General features: G+C 34.4%; 1 protein-coding gene across 5 annotated transcripts in view; it reads left to right on the forward strand.

Annotated features, from left to right (window-relative positions):
- Positions 1-26,316, forward strand: part of DENND1B (DENN domain containing 1B) — a 256,636-nt gene that overhangs the window by 180,864 nt on the left and 49,456 nt on the right. For all 5 annotated transcript variants that reach the window (XR_010024876.1, XM_063114157.1, XM_063114160.1 and 2 more), the window contains one exon: positions 10,177-10,278. Coding sequence is in view for 4 of the 5 variants with exons in the window: in XM_063114157.1 (XP_062970227.1) it covers positions 10,177-10,278 (102 nt within the window). In the remaining variant the exon portion in view is untranslated. The remainder of the gene's footprint in view (positions 1-10,176; positions 10,279-26,316) is intronic.

Raw genomic sequence — 26,316 nt, forward strand, 5'->3', positions numbered from 1 at the left:
CATTCTTTAAAAGACTAGAAACCAGTCATCCATACTACAGTAGAGCATATTCATATTCAAATTACTTAACAGCAATTAAAACATAAACATGAGTTTGAAAGACAAAATAGTTGTTAATTTTGGTTGTCAGTTTTTTGTCTTTAGTAGGCATTGATTTCAAGTTTACAGTAAAGTCAGAAACATCATTTTGAATTTTACCATCTTTAAATATTATTTATCTTTTTAAAAAATGCTTATCCTGATAAATAAAATTTTTCATTTTGTTTTTCTTTTAAAATTTGTAAAGAGCTTCAAATTTGAGAAAAGGAGCAAATTGAAGTGAAGAGAAAATTTTCTTAGATGATTTAAATTATTATTGTGTTAGGGTGAGATTATTCACATATCCCATCTTTAACATTAATTACTATAGATTTTATAGCTTAATTTTCTCCCTCTTTGAGCTTCATTGAGCAGATAGGAGTATAAGATTTTGATGACATTAACTTTTTTTTTCTTAAATATCTTGAAAGCCAGATTTCCTAGAGTATCTTTCCTGTTTGTTGATCACATCTTATAAATTTATTTGTTAATTTATTTACATTCCTTTTTTATGTTTGATGTTTTCTCCTTTTTTTTTTCCCTACTGCTAGTTCTATTTGTGAGTTGGGGGATAGTATTTTCATTTTGTATGCCTTTATGTTTCTTCTGATTCAATCTTTGAATGAAAGCTTACTTTTCAAAGTATATTGAATGCATTTAGATTATTTTTTCTATTTAATTTTACAAGAAACAATTTTTAAAGAAAATGATTTATTTCTTTGTTGTATATAAAATATATATATTTTAGCCATTATCTTTACAAATTACCCTGTATCATAATTTATTAAAAATGTTTATTTTTTATTTTAAAACTCTTTTTGGTCACTTATGTTTTGATGTATTTTTCGATTGATATTAAAAAAAGGGCTGAGTGTAGAAGTTACAAGTATTTCATGGTTTTGTCTCTTTTCATAAATATATTTCAATAGTATCTTCTAGCTATTATATTACAATTGGAAAAGGAAATATTAATAATAGCTTTAAATGGATATGAATTATTTCACTAGACATTACTTTTTGAAGTTTTATGATTGTTTACACACATAAAAATGAACAATTAGTTCCCTTACATCTGACAAAATTAAATGTGTAGATGAGGCCTGTGACTGACCAGAGTTTCAGGGGCCATCCTTCACGTGGCATTCAAGGCCTTCACCATGGGCACGTGTCCTCCTCCTTTACTTTCTTGTTAAACTTTGACCTCAGTTTGGAGAATTCTGCCTGAAGCTCCAAACGTTCAAGCTTCTCAGGCTTCCAGGTCTCTATTTATAATGTTCTTTCCTCCTGGAAGCCTTTTATATTTCTCACTTTTAAAGACCATCTACTTCCTTCCTGATCCTTGAAGTGTAGGTCATACTGACCCTTTCCTTCTATGAATTAATTATACTTATTTTTTTTTAACACATTTCTTCTCCCTTACTCACATATTCTTGATCATAATACTTACACTCTTATTTTTTACTGATATTCATAATTTTTAATCACTATTAAAACAATAATTGAACTTTGAGAACCCATCGGATACAAGGCATTTGGTAGGCCCTTTAGATAAGCTTTTTCATGTAGTCTTCAGAAGCCTTCAAAATATTACACTTTTTATTTTAAAGATGAAGAAAATCATACTCGTAGAGTATAAATAACCTCACTGTTTCCGTCACTGATGAATAGTGTGGCCTGGTGTTAAATCTCTTCTTTCCACAGTCCCTCTCTGGCTCCAGTGCAGCATGCTTCTGTTCTTTCTTGCCTCTGTGATCATATCATATAGATAAGTTCCTGAACATACCTTCCTTCCAAATGAAGATCCATGGAAGGCGTTCAATACACACTTATGGAAAGACTGAATTGAATACAGTCTTAGGAATTTTCTCAAAGGGAGCAGGGGGTGTAGGCATCTCATAGTGTGTATATAAATAGGGAAAATGATTTGATATTCATGCTGCATATTTGCACTTGTGGTTTTGTTTCCCTTGGGTAACTGCCCCGGCTCCAACAGCTTCATCTTCTTCCCTCTAGTCTTCTAGTTCATCTCTTCCCTTCTTTGCATCAATATTCTGAACAGCGGACTGAATATATTGTACTGAAAGTTTTGCTTCGTCTATTTTTTTCCTCACCATAGCAAATTATTTAAAGTAGAAGTCAATGGCAAAACAATTCATTGTACAAGAATATACTTCTTATTCTGTTTATTAAGATATATTATGGATATCATTTATACATTTAACATTACATGTTGAGCACTGCTACAGTAGGCCTTCTATGCGGCGTCTGGACAGGAAAATAAATAATTTTCAGCCTGTGCCCTCCAGGAGCTTCTAATAATGGAGGCTGATGTAATAATTTCTTCTACAGTGATAGTAAAGAAAGCCATGTTAGAAAATAATAAAAGAAAATTGTGCTTATGTGATTCTGTGGGAAATAGAGAGGAAACCTGGGAGACACCCTTTGAATGTGTACATTTTTCTTGGGAGCGTGCCCATATCTCTCACCATGTTCTCAAAAAAGAAAAGGACTAAAACAGACTATGATTTACTCCTATCAAGAGGTAAATTGGCAGTAACAGTCATAAATGACTTTTCTGTATTAATTTCGAGAATTTTAATTTTATCCTACAGTGTTTAAAATTATTTTTCATGGGAATGATGAACTCAGCATCATGTATTAGAAAGATCACTCTGATGGTGGCATTCGTGTTATGCCAGATTTGAGCACGACCAGAGGCACGGAGGCAGGCGTGGCTATTATATCCTTATTGAAGAAATAGGAAGAAAGGACTCTAGTTTGTGGCCTCGAGGCTGGCCAGGAGAACCAGATCTAAAAGAGTTTAGGGAGAAAGACAGTAGTATTGGGGAGCCAGTTAGATATGGATTGTGAGGGAAAGCCCTCCAGGATGATTTGCATATTTCTATGCACATGCTAAATACATATGGTAAGTACTGCTGAAGAGTAATTTATCTTTATAAATTCAGCACTTAGAATGTGTGAGTGGCAACTCTAAATAAGTTGTTAACTTTTCTTACAGTGCTTAATATACACTCTGTAAATGACACACTGGCATGATTGACAGATAAATTATACCTGTTCTTAGTTACAGAGAAAAATCTAAAACTCCTTAAGTTTGTTGGAAAGTGATTTAAGTAGAGTAATGGATATTTTGCGTTTCGGGTTTTTTTTTTTTTTTTTTTTTGCCAACGGTAAATTAGCTACTTTTTAATAATTCAAAAATATGAGATAAAACTAATGTGCTTAATGAATTGAAGAAAAGAGACATGAGCATAAATCTCTGGAACCAGACTGCCTCAGTTCAAATCTGGTTCTGTGACTGACTAGCTGTGTGACTGGGCAAATTAACCTCCCAGTACTTTAGTTTTCTCATTTGTTTAAAAAAAAAGATAATGATACTTCTTGGGTTGTTTACATAATAATATGATTTCACATATGTAATGTCCTTAGAACAATGCCTGTCATATGGTGAATCCTGGTATACGTTAGCTATTATTATTAAAAATGAAATTTTAGAAGTGGAATATTTGGTAAGGAAAATCTCTTTAGTGTAACCAAGAAAAAGCACCTTGCTTTGATCTCCAAAAAGAAAAACATTGTCATATACATGACAATACTTTTAAGTGGTTGCATTAAATAACTAGTAAAAGGTCTTTAGTTGTACCTCTGTGTGTCACTTGTGTCACAAGCTGTTAAAAATAAAAGTCAAAATTTTTATAACAGCTAGTGTTAAAGAAATGTTTGCTTGAGTTAAAATATTGCTTAATATATTCAAAGACATGTACTTGATTATCCTAAGAGCATAGAAGTAACATTCAAGTTTATTTGAATGCTTAGGGAGCCATCGTTTGTTCTAATCACTCAAGCTTTTCTGGGCTGCCTTGAGACTGGCTAATGGATAAAAAGTAAATTACTTTTAAAATACAGATTGGCTAGTAATCTGGGCCTCAATTCAAGCTGGAAGAGTTGTCCTTAAGACATTTTTTGGATTATTTTCCTTTAAAACATTATCATTAATGTTATTGTGTTTAGTCATTAAGCTCAAGCAATTTAAACACAGGATTGGCATTCACAATTTAAGAGGCCATTCACTAAACCTTTGCCTTAAATGCTTCCATTTAAGAAATTTGTAACTGTCAACTTGTTACAGTTTTAAAAATCCAATTTTAAAAGTACCGTGTACTCCCTCCTCACAGTTTAAGGTTACTAAAACATTTTAGGCGTCCTTTGATCTCATTACCCGTGCTTGAGTATGTATGGACGTTTTCACATTAGAGAAGGTTGCTACCAAAGAAATATTTGGTGTGTACCTAGCTTTCTGATAGGAAAAGAAGTTCCTTTTATGGCACTTTCTTTTCTCTCTTTTTTAATTAACAGAGAGAATTTTGCTTATTTGCTTTGGTAAAAATGTAAAAATTCTCTGCAACAACTCTGAGATAAGTAGAATTAGGAGGGACTTTGATAGTAAAGTTTCCATTTTTATATCACTGGAAATATGTTTCATGAGAATGGAAAGTGTTTTTCTTACTTTCTTAAAATGTGAGGAACAAAAATTTTGTATTTTTTTCATAGTATGTGCAAAATTAATACATTATTAATCTTTTCTAAGTGTTCAAATTTAACCAAAATGCTAGAAAAGCTATGTCTAATTTACAAAAATCCATTTCTTTTCCCATCTTAAGTTGCTTAATCATAGTCAAATGGAACATTGGTAGATGGCTATATTTTTTCAAGACAGATCCAATAACTTTGGGATAAACTTGTATAATAATATGTATAAAGAGAAGATTTTGCTGCTAATGATTAAAGTTTACAGTTTGACTATGAGGCTGTTTTTCATTGACTTCAAGCTGAAGTGTCAGCAATAGAAGAAAGTTATTGTTATTATGGTTAATAAACTGTGAAAGTAGACTCACTGTACCTTAGATGATAATAGTATTGGGACACTTGGAAGAAAAATGCTATATAACCTGGAAAATCATTTATTATTATTTTCAGTGAGAACCTGCACATATTTGAATATTCCCTTAAGAGACCTGACAACAGAGTCTTTCCGGGATTTTAAAATTTAAATTAGCCATCAGTATGCAGACATTTTTGCTTAGTTTGTTTATATTCCTTATGTAACAGTGACATTACATGTTAGGTCCAGGTGCATTAAGGAACTGGATTAGTATAATGTTGATATTTTGGATTATATTTCATATAATTATATTGTATCATTCTTCCTGATACTTTAAGTGTGAATTCTTGCTAAATCATGCATGTCCTTATAGCATAAGATCTAGACTATGTTTTAAGTATTTTTTTGTTCGTGCAAAGTTTTCTACTCCAGAGTACAATATAGAACTTGAAAGATATCCGTGCTTAAAAATAAACAAAAATATTACATTAAGTCAGTAGCCATTATCACTCTGTAAGTTGAACATAATATTAGGGTAGAAAAATAGCCCCATGTCATCTACATCTTGCCTGTGGCTTAATTACCCTATATAAATAATTCAAATGGTGACTAGCAGATATTTATTGAACACTGAAAATTCAAGGTACTGTGTTGGGTGATGTAGGGAATGCAAAGAATTTAGTCCCAGACCTCCAGCGTTCACAGATAAGATATAAAAAAATACCTTTTAAACAAGAAAGAAAGTAAATGCCAAGGATAGATTAAAAAGGCTCTGGGTATTCAGAGGAGGGAGAAGTTACTTCTCCGTATTGAAGGTAATCTAAGGCTTGGTGAGGAAGGTCATTTGTTCCATATGGGCCAGATTTATGCCACTGGAAGGCATGCATTTTAAGTTTTTTTCTGCCACAACCAGTTGACAGGTCATGTTTACATACCGTCACGTAAGAGTGGCATGCAGTTCCTAGCACACTGGCTCTAATGGTACCTTTTTTTTTCTTCTTAGTCACTGTGCAAGTGACCGACATTATTCTACAATAGTCTTGAATCTGCTCTGATTTGTATGTTTTAAAAAGTAAATCAAGTATGAACTTTGATATTTTTACTAATATTAATAACAAACCACCTAGCAAGCTTCTTTGTACAGTACCTAATATGTTGTTGATTCTTCTTAGTATATATTTGTTGACTGATATGACACTTAAATATAATAAGTGATGTCAGTGCTTTCTTTCAAGAGAGTCTGCTTCTCTCCTCTGTAGTAAGAACTTCGTTTCTGTTCTAGTACAGATTATGCTTTCCTGACATCCTTTTATGCTCCCTTGTCTGACTTCCCATTGAAACGATTCTGGTGTTGATGCCTTTCTGTTGCCTAATCACTGTTCCATGGAGCAAAAGATTCAGGTGCTTTTTCATCATGTCAGAATTCTCCCATGAAGAGTTTTTTTTCCCCCTGTTGTTTTGTGTTTTTACCTGATTACTAAGTGTCCACAGAATCATATATTTCTTTACTTACTTTTTCTGTCAATGAACAATTGAACATTTTAAAAATAGATTATAGATGGGTGTTTCTCAGTTGCATACATCCTTTTCTATAAGTAGGTTGATCAGATTAACTTTAATGCTCAAATCTATACAAATAACTCTTACACATGTGTAAGTGATAAATCTTCCTAACTTGAGTTTCCAGCTTTGTGCTGCATGACACCATGTGCCCCTCAAGCGCCTTGCCTTTGCCATGCTGTAGTGGATACTGTTGGTGCCCTGCCCAGATCCCCTGTACCGGCTGTGCCCCTCTTTCAACTGTAAAATTGCCCTTGGCTAAATGGGAGGTGTATACCAGGAGGACTGTGTGCACCCCCCACTGCTCCCCACTTCCCCATGGCCAATGATCAGAGTATAAGAAGCTGGCCTCCTTGCCTCAGGGTGGGATCAGCTCCGGTACAGTTAGTGCTTACCCATGGGACTAGGCTGAAGCCTATCTCCAGGTGAGACCACATTCTTGCCTGGCTTTTTCCCCTGCCTATTTCTGTTTCCCTTAATACCTCTTTCCTGAGAGTAATACTTATCAATTGAACAAGAATCCTTATCTCAGGCTTAGCTTAGCATATGACTTAAGACACATGCCATGACTTTATCAACTTCTCCATACACCTATTTTTTTTTCTGTATTTCCAGCTTCTAGTAAATGGTGCCGTCTTCTGACTCTCAGTCTAGAAATCTGGAAGTCATCTTTGACCCCTGCTTGTTTGTATTTGTCAGAGGTTCTCAAGCCTCCTGGTCTCTGAATGTCTTTCCACTCTTAAAAATTACCAAGGACCTCAGAGGCCTTGTGTTTATGAGGTGTCTGTCTATCGGTATTTACCGTATTGGAAAGTAAATCAAAGAATTTTAAATACTTGAAAAGGTGCTTCAGAAACGTTCAAGGGGAGATTCACATTATCTTTTAATTCTGTTTTCCCACAAACTTTTAGAAGTACCTTTGTATTAATTTATTTCAAAGCAACAATATAAACCCAGTACAAATTAAAGCATATTTTAATAAAAAGTAACTATATTTCTAAATTAAAAAGTTAGAGCAATGGCATTGTTTTCCATTTTTCAGATCTCTTTAGTATCTGGCTTAGTAGAGGTTGGCTAAACTCTGGTATCTGAGTCTGTGTTATCTGTTGCCATAGTGCAAATCATGTAGCCTCTGACAAACGCCACTGCATCTCATGAGAAGGTGGGAGGGAGAAAGGCAAGTAACGTCTCGCGTTACTATGAAAACAGTTGTGGTGTAGCAGACCCTGTGAGAAGGTCTTAATCTTTGGACCACACTTTGAGAAACTCTTCTGTGTATCAGTTCATAAACAAGTCCTGTTGATTTTGCCATGAAATATTTAGCAATGTAGTTAACCACATGACCTTCAGACTCTCCCAACCTGGGTTAAGATTGCAGGCAGAATTCTTCCTCTCATGCCACTCAATTCGCCTTTGATTTAAAGGAATTTATACTAAGGAATCATTTATAATATTTCATATCTTACTTCCCAAGAATAGCAATAATTTAGGTTCCTAAAGATGGCAATAATTGAGACTCTTGTGTATTAATATATAAAACTTTAGAGCATCATTAATCAAGACTTATTGTTTTCCCCTGAGAGAAAATTCTAATCTATGTCAGGTTTGGGGGCCTTTGTTATTATCAGAGAGTCCTAATAAGCTGTGTTAATCAGCCAGCTTTACCATGATTTGTGTCACCACAAGTGGGTGGACAGCAAGTCTGAGCTTTCTCTTTACTCCTTCTCTTGAAACATTGAAAGCAGTTGCTCAAAGATTAATGAGGACAGAGTTCTTCCAGGTTAATTCACATTGGCTAATAACTAAATTATGTCTAACTCTTGAGAAAGTATAGGTGGACTTAGTCTCATCAATTTTTCCTTGCCCTGAAATTTTCTATCCCCTTGCCCTCCAGTCAAAAGAAATCCGTGCTTGTAACGTAGGAAGTCTAGACCTTTCAGTTGAAGATAGAATTTTATGTTTGAATTGAAGAGTATTTTTCTGTGTTAATAACTTTTAGACAGATCATTGATGGTAATGTGATAATGCATTCTTACATGTTTGGGGAAAAATATCTGTCAAATAAAAACTCAAATTGTCGTCAGTCCTAATCACTTTGTTATAAGTGATGTAATGAGAACTGCCATTAGAGAAGCAATTGTTACTATTTATTTTTAAAATTTGTACTTATTTTTGAAAAGGTAATGTCATATAGAATAAGGCTTAGCTCACTAGCTATTTTATTTATTCATGCATAAAACATTTTCTGGGTTTCCAATATAACTGGGTATGATGCTGGTACTAGGGGTATGAAAATGATAGACCTTTATCTTTAACAGGATTGCTTGTTGGTTGCTGTTTTTCCCCCTCTGGTAGATTATAAATTGTTTTCTTTTTTCTATAACAGTGCTGTCCAAGAAGAGTTTCTAAGGTTAAAGGAAATGTTCTACGTCTGTGTGGTCCAATATGATAGCCACTAGCCACGTGTGACTATCGAGCATTTCAAATGTGGCTAGTGTGACTGAGGAACTGAATTTTTAATGTTATTTAATCTTAATAAATTTACATTTAAATAGCTACATATGACGAGTGGCTACTCTATTTGACAGTGCACTTCTACGGTGTCTTTAATGTCATCAGAAAGTGGTAACAGTTGAATTACATAGATTGTTACTTTTGTTATTTTATTCTTATAGGAACCTATTTTCAGAATTTTACTTGTAGATAACTGTAAACAAGACACTCACTGAGTCTTTCTTAAAATTAAACTATAATATTTTTCAGAGTTCTATTAGAAGATGAACAAGCTCACTTTTTCCTTTTTAATGCAATGTAAAGATTGCTTCAAGGTGCACTGTAATGAATGAATCACTGTTATTAGTCTCTATGTTCGTTTTGATTATAAAGCTCAGTCTCTTATCTTCATGTGTGGAGTGGGCAAGGCTACCATTCAGGATGATGAGGGCAACAGCAGGAGGTAAGGACTGAGCAGCCAGTGACGATTTTCTGCAGTCGTGCAAGGGAGTAAGTGGAACAAGTGGAATCTGTAGGACTCGAGATACAAGTCCTTGCTGATTTAGAGGAGGAGCATCTCGTGCAGTTACCATAAGAAACTTTGGTGAAGATACTTAGCACAGAGGATAAATAAAAGGAGGTGCCAAGTGGGACTTATCCTAGAAAGTATCCCATCAGAATTACATTTGAAATCATGAAGAGAAGGGGATTATAAAAACTTTTCATTAATTTAAAAACAAATTAATAATCATAACAACTAATATAAATGGCATAAAGTATGCAGCAATTGTTATAGTAAGAATTATCTAGTCAGGATGAAAACATAATGATTGGACGTTTTCAGATATGCATGCTATTTTTAATACTCATAGTTCAACCTAATGATGTCACATCTTTGTTCTGAGGAGTAAAATTGAGCGATTTTAAGAGTCTAAGGGATCATTGATTAGAAAGGTATAGCACAGGCTTGTCAGGAGAGGAATATTTCTACTAGCCTGAAACCCAGCTATAATGTGTAAGGGTCTGTTTGTTGGTTCTGTGTCTTACACTTGCTCTGTGACTTCGCATGTGCTTCCTTAAAGAGACTAGTTCTCTCTGACTGACCTTTTATTGATGCCCTGAAAATTTTTATTTCTGTCTAGGGTGAGCCCATTACTTTCTGTGAGGAGAGTTTTGTAAAGCACCGCTCAAGTGTGATGAAACAGTTTTTGGAAACGGCAGTTAACCTCCAGCTTTTTAAACAGGTAAGAGTGGACTTCCACATTTTTCTTCTGTTACAGAACATTGTCATTGTTACATGTTTTTATCACTGTAAACCCATGTCCTAACTCTAAGTGATACCTTTTCTTGAATTTCAGGAAATTTTTTTTCCTTTTGTAATTCTATAGCTAGCTATGTCATAGCATTCCAGAAATACTACGTCATAAGCTTGCTATTAAAACATTCCTCATCAAAAGTTGTTAAGTTTAAGGTCTCACCGAGGAAGGGTATACATCCACAGAAGAAAAAGCAACACGATTAGTTCTATATAAGGTGTCATAGGAGTTACTTTGGTATGGTAGATTGATATGGTCAACAAACTAATCATATTTTTTATAAGACAGTCCCAGTGTAACCAGTTTATAAAATAGTTTATAGAATGAGTATTTAACTTTTTAAAGTTTGTAAGACTTTTTATAATCATAAGTTTCAAATTCAAAAAAGAATTCACAGTTATATTGTGTGTTCTGATTTTTGGTTCAGGAAATATAATTGCCATATCCAAAAAGCAGTAGCTTGACATTAGACTCCAGAAATTTTCAATGCACTGGCTCTTTCATCCCATTGTATGGCCAGATCAAGTCTCTCAAATTGGGTTCTCTTAGTTTCTGTTTACATAATTTAAGTTCTTAACACTTGCTTTTCTTATTCTGCATGACAATTTTAAGTGTAAAAGTTAGCTATGTGAATTCGGCATTTAACGAAGATCTGTAGTGTGTCATAAACTGTGCTCAGGCTCAGGATACAAACATGAATCAAAATTCAGTGATGTCCTTTAGAAGCTGACAATCAAGAAGAAATTTGTTTGAACTGTTAGGAGGAAAGAAGCCACGTAACTCAGAATAACTTTCAAATTAGGTCAGTAAGGAAATCAGCTGGGCAACAAACTAATACTGCTATCTATATACTGAGGAAGTTTTAAAAAATAATCTGAGACTAGAAAATACTCTGTGGGGATATAGCTATTTTCCAATATGTGAAGTTTTGCCTTAAGGAAAGGGTTAAAGTTATTTCATACACAAACGTAAGGAGAATGGATTTCAGCATCAGAGATGTCTGGTGAATTTTTAAAGATGGAGTGGGTTACTTTTGGAGCTTACTGTCCCTAGAGGTCTCCAAGCATAGACTGAATTACTTCCCAGGGTTGTGAGGAGGATCAAGCGATAGTGCTTTATAAACACCGAAGTATAGCACCATGCAGTCCCAAATTAGTCATCCAGTGCATGCTCATTGAGTTAAATGTTAGTACCCTTTTTGTATTTTTACCTATCAAGATGAGATAGTACTACCTTCCATTATTAAAACTGAGTTGTGAAGATCAAATTATATGGTGATCAAGGATTGAATGTGAGGGTAGAATATCTAACTTTTTATTTCCCTTTGATCATGAAATTCTGTAACTAGATTCTGATTATTTGATAAACTTAATAAAGCATAGTCAATTTTTTTGCAGTTCCAAAAAGCATTTATATTTTAGGAATCATGTAGAGTTGGGTTAAATCTTGACTTTATCACTTAATAGCCATTTGTTCATAAGTACATTTTTTTTCTTTAAAATAGAAATATCATCACCCACCTTGCAGGTTGATAAAAGTTTATGTGAATTAATACACGTACATTCTCAGAACAGTGCATGGAACTTTGCAGATGCTCAGTAAGTTTTACTGTCTGCTTCATTCTTAGAGAAATTACATTACAAAATTCTAATCTATGTAGGGTTTTTTAAAGTATAACTTGATCAAAAAGGCTAAATGTAATATATAAAAATGGTCAATCAATGTAGAACGATTATATGAACAACTTGCATAGTTTCACATGTACAAATTGACTGTCTTCTAGACTTGATATCATTTTATGACTCTTAAGACAGTGATACTTGAAGATAGTCCTGAAAAGGTTTAAAAGATTCTTGTTGACCGTTTAACAAACTTCTAAAAGAAGAGTCCATTGGTAAAAAAATCATCAACACAGAATTCTCAAAGATACTACTGATATGGATGAAAGAATATAAAAATACTTATTAGGTACAAATGATTACTGTTCGTGACTATGATTTTGTGATCTGTTATGGGTCTAGAACTACTCAGATTCTCTTACTTAGCAAAGCTTATGCTTCAAAATCGAGAGAACTTGGATCCAGGAGAACAGCATGTATTTTTAAGGGAAGAGTTAAAGTGATTTTTATTTCTGGTAATATGGCGAGGTAGTATCCAGAGATAACCTACGTTCCAAAACAATTTAAAATGCAGGATTTAACAAACTTCTAGTGAGGGGGCACAGGAGAAAAAGCCCAGTGCTTACTTTCGAACATGAGAACTGTAGTAGGAGACCCTACTCCCGTAAATGTGGGAATACTTAGTGTAAAAGAAAACAAGAAAGAAAGGCGCTCCTTCCTTCCACCCATTTCCTGGAGATCTGTAATGAAGCTCATACATCCAAGGAACTAGTGCTGGGTGGAGGCGAGGGAAAAGTGCTGCTAAGTAACCACACACCAGCCTGTGCAGGAATTTGACGCTTGAATTAATAATTTCTGATTTGATCTGACAAAATTCAACCGAGTTTAAAGTGATCCTAAATTGTTAGTGCCCCAGACCCCAGGCAGAAGCAAACACACATCCCATCTAGAGGAACCCACCTTTACGTAGGCATCAAAAAATTCTCCTAGTGAAAATTCCAAAGGAACTTTTCACTGTTAAAAATCATTAAACATAAAAGAACACAAACCATGAATGACAGCTAGCAGAAGCAACAGACAGAAACTGACTCTCAAAGACTTTTAATATTGGAATTACAGGAATCAGAAATAGGATATAAAATAGCATGTTTAAGATGTTGAAAGAAAGAAAAAATAAGCCTTGAAAATGTTCAGGGAACAAAAACTTTAAAGAATGCAAAGCTATTTTTGAGAATGTAGCAAATAAACTTATTAAGGAAGCATATAATTGAAATTTATGGGTTTAGCTAAAGATCAGATCTAAGTGAAGAGAGATTTGCTGAGCTGAAGATATATCTGAAAAAGAAATTATTCTATTAGTCCATTTCTGTTGCTTTTAACTAAATAAACAGAACTGAGTAGTTTATAAGAAAATGTAATTTATTGCTTACAGTTTCAGGGGCGTGGAAGTCCGAGGTCTAGGGAACACATCTGGTGAAGGCCTTGGTGGTCGTGACGGTGATGCAGGGGTCTCACATGGCAGATTATGGCGGAGCAGAGAGAGTGAACTTCTCATTTACTCTCTTTTTAAAGCCCTCCAAACCACACTCCTGACCACCGTTATTAACCCATTCACTACTGCATGGTCCTACAATTAGTCACCTCTTCAAGCCCCACCTTTCAATTACTGTTACAGGATTTCCCACCCTCAACATTTACAGTGAGAATTAAGCTCAGTGAGGTTGGGTTGAGGGGAGCAACCAATCTACAGCAGGTATGGAGAGACAAAGAAATAGAAAACATAGGAGGTTAATAGACATGGAGGGGGTAGAGTGAGAATATCTACAGTCTGTGTCATCAGTTCTAATAGAGGAAGACAGAAAATGGAGCAGAGATATTAGTTGAAAGGATAGTGCCAGAACCAATGACACACACCATTTTATAAATTTAATAAGTCCATCATATCCAAAGTGAATAAAGAAAAAGAAATCCACACCCACATACAGTATATTTAGCTATAAAACATTAAAGAAAGAGGAAAATTTAAAAATTAACAGGAGAAAAGATATTGCCTTCAAAGGAGCTACATGCTGATAGCTGACTTCACATCAGCAACCATGGAATCCAGAAGATACTGGCATGATATCTCTAATGTGTTGAGAAAAGATATCTAGAATCCCATGCCAGATAAAACACCTGTTAATTATAAGAGTGACATGAAAACATTTCCCAACAGAAACTGTTTTCCCCTTGTGTTGGATTTAATGATGTGTCCACTAGGCTAGGCTACTGTCCTATTCCATCAAATACTAACTTGAGTTTTGAAATGTAGGGATTTTACAGATATAATTAAAGTCCCTAATTACTTGATTGTAAGCAAGGAAGATTATCATAGATAACCTGATTGGTGGGCCTATCTGAAAAACTTAGACGGCCTTAAAAATAGGACTGAGGTTTCCCTGGGAGAGAGAAGAAATTCTACCTGTGGACAACAGCTTTGGCCCTTGCTAATGGGTTCAAGTCTGCCCATGATTTTCCATTACTGACTGCATGTCTCATGAATTTCAGACTTGTTTAGCCAGCCCCCACAATCATGTAAGCCAATTCCTTGTCATAAATGTTTGTGTATGTCTGTGTGGAGGTGTGTGTGTGTGTGTGTGTGTGTATAAAATCTCCTACTGGTTCTTCTTCTCTGGTTGAACCCTGACTAGTACACCAATACTTAAGGAAGTAAACTAAAGAAGTACAGGTTGAGCACTTCCAATGCAAAACCCCAAATCCGAAATGCTCCAAAATTTGAAACTTTTTGAGTGCCGGCACAATGCTCAAAGGTGATTCTAGAAGAAAATGCTCATTGGAGTATTTTGGATTTTGGACTTTTGCATTGGGGTGCTCAACCTGTAAGTGTACTGGTAAATATTTCACAATCCAAAAAAAATCCAAATTGGAAAACACTTCAGGTCCCAAGCATTTTGAATAAGGGATACTCAACCTGTACTTCAGGGAGAAAGACAGTTGTCCCAGATGGAAGGTCTGAGATCCAAGAATGAAGGAAGAGCAAAACAAATGGTAAATATGTGGATTAAATTTAACCAGTATTGACTGCATAAGACAGGCAAGTGTTTCCACATGTTCAAGAATCAAATGGTTCTCATTCAAATTCCAAAAGCATTCCTGTTTTGTGTATGGCAAAAGAGACACTCTCCAGTTTATTTTGTGAGCCTAAGATTCCAAAACGTAAGACAGTATAAGAAGAAAACATAAGCCAGTCTCACTCGTGAACACAGATGCAAAAATCTAAGCAAAATATTTGCAACTCATCCTAGCAATATGTACAAAGGTTACTACTTCATGACCAGTTTGCATTTATCATAGCAATAAAACAGTAGCTGCACATAAATATCTATAAATGTACTACATTAAATAACTGATTATAGAAAAAAACATTAGATCATCTCAGCAGATGCCAACAATTTTCACAAAATTTAATAATTATTCATGATTAAAAAAACTAAAAAAAAAGGTAGAAGATATTTTCAGTAAACATCATACTTAATTTTGAAACACTGAAAGTTTCCTTCTGAGAAAGATGCCAGCTATTACCATTGGAATTCCTAGCATAAGCAGTCTAGCCCCTCCCCACCAAAAGGTATAAACATGTAGAAAGGAAGGCACCAAACTGAATTATTTTTATTACTTTGAAGATAGAAACATGTTTCTTAAGACATGAAGGAATAGATTAATAAATTTGACTTCGTTGAAATTCAGAACTATTGGTGATCAAAAAACACCATATTTGCAATACATATAAACCACCCAGGGATTTTGCATCTTCCACATGCCAGTAAAAACATATGATCTAATGTAATTGTTCAAAAGACTTGAATAGGCACATTCAGATGAAGAAACCTAAATGACTAATGAAGATATGCAAGATACTCAACCTCATCTGTAATCAGAAAACATCTAATAAAAAACGCAATGAAATATTACTTCACAATCACCAGGTCAGCCAAATTTTTAAAACCTGAGAATCCCAAATTTGGGCAAGGGTGTGAAGCAAGGATAAAGTTTTAACTCTTTTGGGAATGTAAATTTGCACGTGTTGTTTAGAAAACACATTGGCAGTGCCACTTTAAGTTAAATGTGAATTTCCTGTGACCCGGCAGTTGCACTGTAAAATGTGCACCAAAAGTCATTTACCAAAATTGTTCATAATAGCCGAATCTTGAAGTAATCTTAGATATCCATCAGTATTAAAATGAATACATTGTTATATTCATACATAGATGCTCATACAGCAAGGAAATTAATGAACTGCTGCAGAACTGAAAATGAATGAAGTGAAAGTCACAAGTCACTGACGAATACATATGATGAGTCCTTTTATGTAATGTTTAAAAGCAATAAAAGCTAAATAATATATTATTTAGGTAAATATATTCATGTCATAAAACCATAGATTAATACAAAGAAAGGATAAGCTGGAAGGATTGTGGTCTTTTCTGTGGAGGACAGGGAAGGCTACACAGGGAGGGACCTTCTAAGGAAAGGCAACGTTCTCCTAGTTTATTTAACCATTATTTTTTTTTAACACTTAAATTATATAATCTTTTGTTTTACTTAAAAAATTTTTAAATCTACAAATAATAATTGTACATATTTCTGGGGTACACTGTTATGTTTAGATATATATACACAATTGTGGAATGATTATATCAAAGTAATCAACATATCCATCACCTCACATACTTGGTTTCTTTGTGTGTGTGGTAGGAACATTTAAAATCTACTCCACTTGCCATTTTGAAATATACAATACATTATTATTAACCACGGTCACCATGCTGTGCAATAGATCTTGAAAACTTATTCCTCTTGTCTAACTAAAACTTCCCACCCTCTGATCATCTCCGCATCTTCCCCAGCCCCCAGCTCAGCAGTTCCTTTAACAAAGCATCAACTATCAACATCCCTTGCTTTATCATTATTATTTAAGCAATTAATTACTTAAACTATTAATACTTAAATTTAGTATTGTATAAAAACATATATATTTTTAATGTTTCTAGGTTAGCCAGTGATAGGTTATGTTTTCATTGATAGTGCACTTAACCTCTTTGGGCCCCGGTTTCTGCATCTGTAACATAAGTTAGACTAAAAAGATCACTTAAGTTTGAGATACCTTTTGGCTGTAACATTCCATGATACTGTGAAATAAACATAGCTTAGACAGATGATTGTAGGTTCCATTTGGTTGAATTTCTCTTTAGATAGTGGATTTGGAAGGAATCCCAGAAACTACTCCTTCAATCCACAAGTCTGACATCACCATGTTTGTTTCATGAGCAGCTTTATAAAGATTTAAGCCATTATTTTTAGGTCTCTTACCTTTATCTCAGACTACACTAACACAGTAAATGAATTTATTTTCTTGTGTATACTGTTTGTTATTAAGGCCACTGGAGCTAAAGTATTTTTTTTTTTTTTCCTGCTCATTTTACTATAAACTTCCCATGGCTAAGGACCATGAGTGAATTTCCTGTGTCGATCCAAGAGCCTAGTCTAGAACTTATGGGATCTCCATGAATGTAGGCCCTATTAACAGGCAACCTAGATTAATGTTACAAAATTTGTATAATAGTGAAGGAGCTCAAATATATTAAAATAGATTTTTTTTCTCCAAAATAATTCTGCTTTTTAAAATTTTATCTCTATTGGGGAGGAAAATGATAGTGAAGATTCAATTGGAAAAATCTTTTAGTGTTCCTCGAAAACATTTTATACCTTTCATAAGATAGTATAAATATTTATTTCTCAAATGTTTTCATCCAACGAAGGGCCCCTCATGGAAGAGAAAATGTTTTTTGAAAGTATAGGGAGGTAGCTTATAAGAGCCTATTGACAAGCACTTTTAGGAAGCCTTCTGCATTTTCCCAAAATGTTCCTATACATTGTGCATTCTATACTATGATAATAGCAGTATTTATTTTAAAGTGAAAACATTTTAAATAAGCTACTGGTTAAATTACTATCCTTCCACCTTCATCTTCAAGTAAAATTACTGTTTCAGTTAAAGGTACTATATTCATCCTTTGGCTTTGAGTTCCCGGTCACACCACTGTGTGTCACTAGTGGCACACCTGTCCCACTGTCGAGAGTATTGGCTCGGAGTCCAACAGAGGTGGGCTCGTATCCTGGTTCTGCCACGTTCTCACAGGATCCTACTGTATAAAATGCTTGGTCTCTCTCTGGGCTTCAGATCTTTGCCCAGTTTTCTATACTCGATGTCATGTCCAACATCATTACAGGTAGAAATGTTTCTTCAAACATGTCTTTCACAATGTAAGGCTTTTCTTATGCAGAATACCACCAGTGTTAATATGCTGTCATTCTGCCAAAGCCTGTTCAGATGTCAGCCATTGTGCCTACCATCCTCTCCTTTCTGTCCCCTTAAGGCTTTGTTTATACCTCGGTTACAGCGTTTATCCCGTATCATTGTAATTTATCTCTTTTTCATACGTACTTTACCTCCCTAAAGCCATTCCTGAGTGTCCCTCTCCTCACCAAGTCTGCACTCTTTTCTGTGCGCCTGTATTACTTTGAACACATTTTATTTGTTTGTTCACTCTAACAATTATGCATTGATGATTTGTATTGTGTTGGATCCTGCTACTCCAAGCACTTGAGATTCAGAGCTGTACAACCTTTCTGGAGTTGATACTTCTAGTGAGAAGAATGGGTTAACAGACAACACATAAGAAAATATCAGTAAGTAAAAAGTTCAGAGGGCATGAGATACTGACTGCATAGTCAAGGTAGATTGGTGATCAGAAAGGGTATTACCAAAAAGGTCGTATTTTAGCCAAGTCTAAAGAAGGAATCAGTTTTGAGATGTGAAAGCGAGAAGAGCATCACTTCAGGCTGAGGGAATTGCTGTTGCAGAGACGCTAGAGAGGAAAGAGCTTGGCATTTCCTAACAATGGAATTAAATCAAGTGTTGGCAAGGGGAAGAGTTATGCAAGATGTGTGTAGAAGGCTCAAAGGAGGCAGATTGCACAGGGCCTAAGGAGTTTCCATTTTATTACAAAGGGAAGAATATTCTATTGGGAAGTTTAAGCTGGGGCATGAATAGTTTTGATTTTATTTTATAAAGATTGCCCAGGTTACTGTGTGAAAATGCAGTAGATAAGAGAGGGGTGGCAAAAGTCCAGTTCTGTGACTGTCATAGTTGTCCAGGAGATGAGTGGTGATGGTGTGGGCTATGGTGGTTGTAGATAAAATGGAGTGAAGCAGACCGGATAGAATTTGGTTATGTTTGGAAGGTAGAATTGCCAGCTATTGCTGATGAGTTAGACAGAGAAGAGGGAAATATGAAATCAAAGGTAATGCCCGTATCTGTATTTGTATACTGACAGTTCTAATAATTCTCTTATTCTCTTACATATCAACTTCCTCAGTAGTTTATGAGCTTTTCTAAGACTGGGGCTATGTATGATTCGGTTTTGTATATCTAGTTTCTTGCATAAGATCGTGTCAATGTTGGTTGCTAAATAAAGTTTAGTGAAATTTCTCTATAGCGTGTTTTTTATTATTACATATAAAGAGTGGTTTTGAATACTAAAATATTTACATACCACAGCGATAACAACTGTAAATAAGGACTCTGAGATTATGGACATAGATTTCTATTTCATTGTAGTAAACTTTATTATGACCAGAGGAGAACACTAAGATAACAGAGTATATTCACTAAATAGTATATAAATAATAACATTTGGATAAAAATCATCACGATTATCTACCTCTAATGAAAACACCATTTCATTTTGTGAACATATTACCAGTTCCATCAAATTTTTATTATGTGGGCAACATACTTTTGTGGATATAAGTGGAACAATTTTATGCCAGTTTCTTAAGAAGATTCTTATAGAAAATTGAATCAAAATTCTCTGGTGGACCTTAGACAACTATATTGTTATTGTAAGTAAACAACTGAAAATTTATGATTTGATAAAATAAATCTTGTGTAGTTTTGGACAGGGTAGGTCATTCTCAACTAATTTTCAGTAGTTCTTTGAAGATATACTACCAGGATACATAAGGAAAATTCAGAGGCTATGGTATAGCTTGATTTTTTTAAACAAATAAATTGTATATATTTATAGTATAAAATATGATGTTTTGATTTTGGAAATTGTGGAATGAGTTAATCAAGCTAATTAACATATCAGCTACCTCATCTACTTAACATTTTTTGTGGTGAGAACATTTAAAATCTACTCTTTTAGCGATTTTAAGGAATACAGCACATTGGTATTAACTAAAGTCACCATGTTGCACAGTAGATCTCCTGAACTTATTCCTCCTAACTAAAATTTCATAGCTTTGAACAACTTCTCTCTATCCTCCTTGCATCACCTCCCACACCAAGGCCCTGGTAACCGTTCTGTTCTCTGGTTCTATGAGTTTGACTTTTTTAGATTCCACATATAAGTGAGATCATGCAGTATTTGTCTTTCTGTGTCTGGTTTATTTCACTTAGCATAATGTCCTCTGGGTTCATTCATGTTGTAGTCAGTGACAGGATTTTCTTCTTTTTTAAGGCTGAATAGTATTCCATTGTGTATATTCCCTCCCATTTTCTTTATGCACTCCTCCGTTGATGGACACCTAGATTGATTTCAGATCTTGGCTATTGTGTATAATGCTGCAATAAACATGAGAGTGTAGATATATCTTCAAGATACTGATTTCATTTCCTTTGGTTGTGAACCCAGAAGAGGAATTGCTGGAACATATGGTAGTTCTATTTTTAATTTTTTGAGGAATCTCCGTACTGTTTTCCATAATGATTGTACTAATTTACATTTTCACCAGCAGTGTACAAGGGTTCCCATTCTCCACATCCTGGCTAACATTTATCTCTTGTGTTTTTGATAATAGAAATCCTAACAGGTATGAGGTGATATCTTGGCTGTGGTTTTAATTTGCATTTCTTGGATGATTAGTGATTCTGAGTATTTTTTCATATAGCTGTTGGCCCTTTGTGTTTTTTCGAGAAATGTCTTTTCAGGTACTTTGTCCATTTTTAATTGGGTTGTTTTCTTGCTACTGAGTTAGAGTCCCTTATATATTTTGGATATTAGCCCCTTAACCGATATATGGTTCACAAATATTTTTCCCATTTTGTAGACTGTCTCTTCATTCCATTGACTGTTGCCTTTGCTGTGCATAGCTTTTAAGGTTGATGTAATCCCATTTGTCTGTGCTTTCGTCGCCTGTGCTTTTGGAGTCATATGTAGAAAATCTTTGCTCAGACCAATGTCAATAAGACTTTTCCCTGTGTTTTCATTTTGTACTTTTACAGTTTCAGGTCTAAAGTTTAGTCTTTAATCCATTTTGAGTTGATTTTTGTATATGGTGTGAGATAACAGTCCAATTTTATTCTTCAGCATGAAGATATCCAATTTTTCCAGCACCATTTGTTGAAGAGACCGTCCTTTCTCCACTGTGTGTCCTTGGCATTTTTGTTGAAAATCAGTTAATGATAAATGTGTGGATTTATATACGAGCTTTCTATTCTGTTCCATTGGTCTATATGTCTGTTTTTGTGCCAGTGCCATGCCATTTTGATTACCATAGGTTTGTGGTAGGTTTTTTTGGGGGGATGGGGGCAGATGGCTAGTAAGGGATCTCTTTGTAGAAATTTGCAATTAGGTAGTGTGATGTCTCCAGCATTGTTCATTTTGCTCAGGATTGCTTTGAATACTCAGGGCCTTTTGTGGTTCCATGAATTTTTAAAAAAATATTTCTGTGAAAAATGTCATTGGAATTTTGGTAGAGACTGCATTGAATCTGTAGATCATTTGGGTAGTATGGATATTTGAATAATGTAAATTATTTTAATCTCTGAACACTGGATCTCTTTCCATTTATTTTTGTCTTCTTTAGTTTCTTTCATTAATTTTTTATAATTTTCAGTGTATAGATCTTTTACCTCTGGTTAAATTTATTCCTAAACTTTTTTTTTTTTTGATGTTAGTATAAATGGGATTGTTTTCTTGATTTTTTTTTCAGATAGTTTGTTATTAGTGTACAGAAGTTCTACTGATTTTGATTTTGTATCCTGCAACTTCACTGAATTGGTTTATCAGTCCCAATAGTGTTTTGGTCAAATCTTTAGGGTTTTCCCCATATAAGATCATGTTATCAGCAAACAGATACAATTTTACTTTTCCTATTTGTGTATACCTCTTATTTCTTTTCTTTGACTATTTTCTCTGGTTAGGACTTCCAGTATTGTGTTGAAAAGGAGTGGCAAGAGTGGGTATCCTTGTCTTGTTCCTTATCTTAGAGGAAAAAGTCTTCAACCTTTCACCATAGAGTATGATGTTAGATGTGGGTTTGCCATATATGGCCTTTATTGTGGTGAGGTACATTACTTCTACACCTAATTTATTGAGTTTTTTTTAAATCATGAAAAGGTGTTGTATTTTGTCAAATACTTTTTTTTGCATCTGTTGAAGTGATCATATGTTTTTGTCCTTCATTCTGCTAATGTGCTGTATCATATTTGTTGATTTGTGTATTTTGAACCATCCTTGCATCATAGGGATAAATCCCACTTGATCATGGTGAATGATCCTTTTAATATGCTGTTGAATTTGGTTTGCTAATGTGTTTTTGAGAATTTTTGCATCTATGTTCATCAAGGATTTGGCTTAGTTTTCTTTTTTTGTAGCATCCTTGTCTGTCTTTGTTGTCAGGGTAATGCTGGCCTCCTAAAATTTTAGAAGTAATCCCTTTTCTTCAGTTTTTTGGAAGAGTTTGAACATGATTGTCATTCTTTAAATGTTTGGTAGAATTCCGCAGTGAAGCTTTCAAGTCCTGGGCTTTTCTTCTATGGGAGATTTTTGGTTACTGATTCGATCACCTTATTCATTTTTGGTGTAATCAAATTTTCTATTAATTCATAATTCAGTCTTGGTAGGTTTTATGTTTCTCAGAATTTATTCATTTCTTCTAGATTATCAAATTTGTTGGCATATAATTGTTCATGGTACTCTCTTATGACCTTGTATTTCTGTGGTATCAGTTGTAATGTCTCCTCTTTCATTTCTGATTGTATTTGAGTCTTCTTTCTTTTTTTTTTAGTTAGCCTAGCTAAAGTTTGTCAGTTTTGTTTATCTTTTTAAAAAACTTATTTTCATTGATCTTTTCCATTGTTTTTCTAGTCCCTATTTTATTTGTTTCATCTCTGATCTTTGTTATTTCCTTCTTTCTACTAACTTTGGGCAGAGTTTGTTTTTTTTCCAGTTCCTTAAGTTGTAACACTAGGTTATTTATTTGAGATATTTTCTTGTATTTTAAATGAGGCATTTATTACTAGAAACTTCCCTCTTAGAACTGCTTTTGTTTCATCCCATAACTTTTGGTATGTTGTGGTTTCATTTTCATTTGATTCAAGATATTTTTTGATTTCCCTTTTAATTTCTTCTTTGACCCATTGACTTTTCAGGTGTGCGTTGTTTAATTCACACATATTTGTGAATTTTCCAATTTTCCTGTTGTTACTGATTTCTAGTTTTATAACATCATCATCAAAAAAGTGGCTTGACACAATTTTAGTATTAAATTTGTTAATATTTGTTTTTTGGTCTAGCATATGATGTATGCTAGAGAACCACGTGCACTTGAAATGAGTGTGCATTCTGCTGCTTAAACCAGAAACTTAAGAGTCACCTTTTCCAATAACATCACTGCCTACCTGTCTTGCAACCAGTTTCCAGTTGTTTACTGTGTTCTGTTTTTTTCTGCTTTCTGAATCTAAGTTAGGTTTATGTATTTTATTGTCTACAATTTCAGTACCAATGACTTATGTTGGATAGCTGGTTTCATGCACTTTCATTTAGCCACTCTCTCAAGCCATCCTCCATTCTGCTCTGAGAGTTTTCTTTCTGAAAAGGAAATCTTAGGTCATTTGCATTATGTTTAGAATAAAGTTCAAGCTCCCCAGTCTGACACACAGAGTTCTTTATCTTCTGGCCTCTCTTTCTCCAATACTTCTCCAAATACCCTTGTTCCAGTAATTCTGAACTATTTGCTATTAATTCTCTGAAAAATGGTTTCATGTCTTTATGCTTCTGAACCTGCATTTTAATAGATGCTTAATAAATAATGAACAAATGAATGACAGTAAATTATGAATAAATAAAAATAACATTTATTGAGTACTGACTATGCTGGGTACTGTTTGAACTCTTTGTTTAATCTAGTTTATTCTTCAAAATAACCTTATTATTACATACTTTATTACTACTACTTTGCAGGTTATAAACCCAAATTACAGAGAGGCTTAACTTTCTGAGAGTTTATTCAGTAGCTGGTATGCAGTAGAGTTAGGATTTGGATCTAGGTAGCCTTTAAGATTTATTTTACCTCTAGAAATAAGTAGATAAAAAATGCATGTATGCTTGTTCTTCTTGTTTCTTCTGCTTTGAATATCTTTTCTCTATTTTATGTTCCCCAAATTAGTCATTCTTTAAGACTCAGCTCAGATGTCCCTTTCCCAGGTTCTTAACCTCCCATACTTCTATGACTTTCTCTCTTTTTAGCATTTGCACCATAAAATATTTGCTGGTTTGTTTGGCCCCTTCCTGAGTTGTGTACTCTGTAACAAGGATCATGTTTTAAGTGTTTTTTATCCTAATATCTAATGAATAATAGGCACTGAATTTTGTTAAATAAATAAATAAATAAATGAAATAAGAGCCGCTGGGTGACTCTCTGTTAAAAGGAGTATGCATGAAAATGTTTTTTCAATTTTAGTAGACGAAGAGTTTATGAAATTAAATATAATAGATATCACTTAGGGGTAATACAAAAATTGTAAAAGTCCAGTGTTACTGTGTTTTAAATTGAGTGATGTTTACAATTTTAAACTTGTAATCACATAATGATATAGTGTAGAAGTGGAAATTCTGTGAAATCCCGAGCACACTCTATATTTTGTGCCATGACCCACTTTCCCTGACTTAATAAGAAGCTGGATGAAAGGAGTGGGTCCAAAGCCAGATTTTTTTTTTTTTTATGTTAGCTAGAGATTTTGGAAGATTTTTAAAAGCTTTTAACATAAACAATAAATTGTTATAAATTTCTACATTTTCCTATTACTCTTTTTCATGATAGTTACTCATGGTGTGTAATTTATTGCTAAGATCAACACATGTATTACTCATACTAAAGATTCAGCAGTTTTGGAGTATTAGGAAACAGACATATGAAAGGATGGGGGATGGTAATTGAAGCACGCACATATTTCATAACATGAAAAAACACTAAAAATAAAATGTGACATAGGGAAGATATGGAGACCTAATGGCAGAAAGAAAGAATGTACAAGGGGAGACAGCTTACTAACTAGTACAAATGATATATTTTTTTCAACGTCCTTTGTTAGCTGATTTCAGGTAGCACCCCAAACAGTTTTCCCAAAGTGTGGTCTCAAACCACCTGAATCAGAGTTACCTGGATAGCCTGTTCTTTCTAAAAAGCATATCTTATATAATTCCCATCATATTTAGGATAAAGTTCAACCCTCCAGTCAACGTGCATATTCTTCTCTGGGTGTGATCTTCAAAATTACTGATTCAAGAGGCCAGTATTAAAGCCCAGGAAGCTACATTACTAATGAAATACCGTTAAAAAAAATAAACGGGTAGAATTTTGAAAACACTTACCTAAGTATTCTTTATTCATTCCCTCATTCAACAGTACAATTTGAATAGCTACTGTATACTAGGTTTTGTTCTGGGTGGGATACATCAGAGGACAAAGCACAGAAGAATTTCTGCCTTTGGGAAGCTTTCATTTCTAGTGGGAGGGAGACAGACAATAAATTTAATAAATAAGTTATGTAGATGTTCAAAGGTGATAAGTATTACGGAAAAGAAAAGAGAACAGGATGATAAAGGGAAGTGGAGACTACCAGAGGTGAGGGTGAGATTGCAATTTAAAATAGTATATTCGGTGTAGATTTCACAGAGAATGTGGTACCTGAGCAGTTTCCTGCTGGGTGGCCAGAGCAGGGAGAAGATTTACAAGGCTGCTGTTGTAATGCAGGTGAGAAGTTGATGACAGTTTGGAACTGGTTCATGAAAGATATAATGAGACCTGTTCAGATTATGGATCTGTTTTTTTTTTTTTTTTTTTTTTGTCTTTTTGTGACCGGTAAGGGGATCGCAACCCTTGGCGTGGTGTCGCCCGCACGCACCGGCCCATCCCTATATAGGATCCGAACCCATGGCGGGAGCGCCGCTGTGCTCCCAAGCGCTGCACTCTCTCCAGTGCGCCACGGGGCCGG

This window comes from Cynocephalus volans, chromosome 11 (genome assembly GCF_027409185.1).
Source record: "Cynocephalus volans isolate mCynVol1 chromosome 11, mCynVol1.pri, whole genome shotgun sequence".
NCBI classification, from domain to species: domain Eukaryota; kingdom Metazoa; phylum Chordata; class Mammalia; order Dermoptera; family Cynocephalidae; genus Cynocephalus; species Cynocephalus volans.